Here is a 1,128-nt window from a genome sequence, read left to right on the forward strand (position 1 = left end):
TTTTGAAATTTTAGTTCAAGAAATGCCCAGAATAAAGTGATGTGCTGCCCATGGTTTGACTGGATTGCTCACTTTGATGTATAAATATATATACATATATATATGCTCTGTACGTAGCCGCCAGCGTCTTCTGCTGGAGGCCGAAATGAAATATCTAAGAAGAAATCTACTTATGTGATAAGATAAGAAAAATACTCCTCCTCTATACATTCTGCTGGTTGGTTTGCCTTTAACGGAAAACCAGCAGGTAAGGACTTCAATGATTCAGTAAATTCCGTAAAACAGGGAACCGGGAAAGTACCAATATGAACAAGCAAGTGGTTGATGTATTTCGACTTCCTAACCGATGACTATCTCTTTCCCACACCATACAGGTTCTTTATTCCGAAGGGAGCAAACGTGTGCTGAATGACTGTCACCAGGTTGGTCAGTGGCGACGCTTCGTGCATGCACAATACCTGAACTGCTATTCATACGATTTGCTGGAAAAGTATCGTGATCACGTGAGAACCATTGAGCTGTTTGTGTATCTGGACGTACCACCCAACAAAACGTCCTGTGTCGATTGTTTCAGTGCTGAAATCAAGTCTCAGTTGAGCGGAGCCGTTGTGGTCGTTCACAACGCGGATACTTATCCAGACATCAATCAGGAAGGAATAAATATTCAACCGGGCAGTCTGACAGAGATCAAGGTAAAAACAATTAAACACATACAAAAGACCCCTCCATATGGACGATGCTCACCGGACACACCGAAAACTATTGAATTATACGGTGCCGCACCTTACAGGTATTCAGAACACGCTTGTCGAATGAGCACAATACAGGTGGGTATTGAAGGTTCCCGTAATTCTAAACACTCACTTGAATTTTGTGTTTGTTGCTTTTGGTGAACTCTGAAGCAAACCAGTACAGTTAAAAAATGGGAATGTGGAGAAAAAACAATTTATTTGATTATGCAGTCTAGCAGAAACGAGCTTATTTGCTCAACGCTAATTTTCGCCCATTATAATCGTGTTTGGATCAGTCTGTACCTTTTTACGATAAGACGTTCAGGATGTTTGTAAAAGATGTCTAAATAAACGTCTCCAAAACCTTGAAGTGTGGAAGTTCCTAGATGAGATGGTG

The 1,128-nt window shown here is 41.0% G+C and overlaps 1 protein-coding gene across 1 annotated transcript; it reads left to right on the top strand.

The window, feature by feature from the left end:
• Window positions 1–374: 374 nt before the first annotated feature.
• On the top strand, window positions 375–827 carry T265_16029 (hypothetical protein; the record flags this gene model as incomplete). The annotated part of the gene is made up of 1 exon (XM_009179510.1): window positions 375–827. A coding segment is annotated over one exon (453 nt), but the record flags the coding sequence as incomplete, so codon positions are not given.
• Window positions 828–1,128: the final 301 nt, after the last annotated feature.

This window comes from Opisthorchis viverrini (assembly GCF_000715545.1).
Source record: "Opisthorchis viverrini unplaced genomic scaffold opera_v5_3425, whole genome shotgun sequence".
Lineage (NCBI taxonomy): Eukaryota > Metazoa > Platyhelminthes > Trematoda > Opisthorchiida > Opisthorchiidae > Opisthorchis > Opisthorchis viverrini.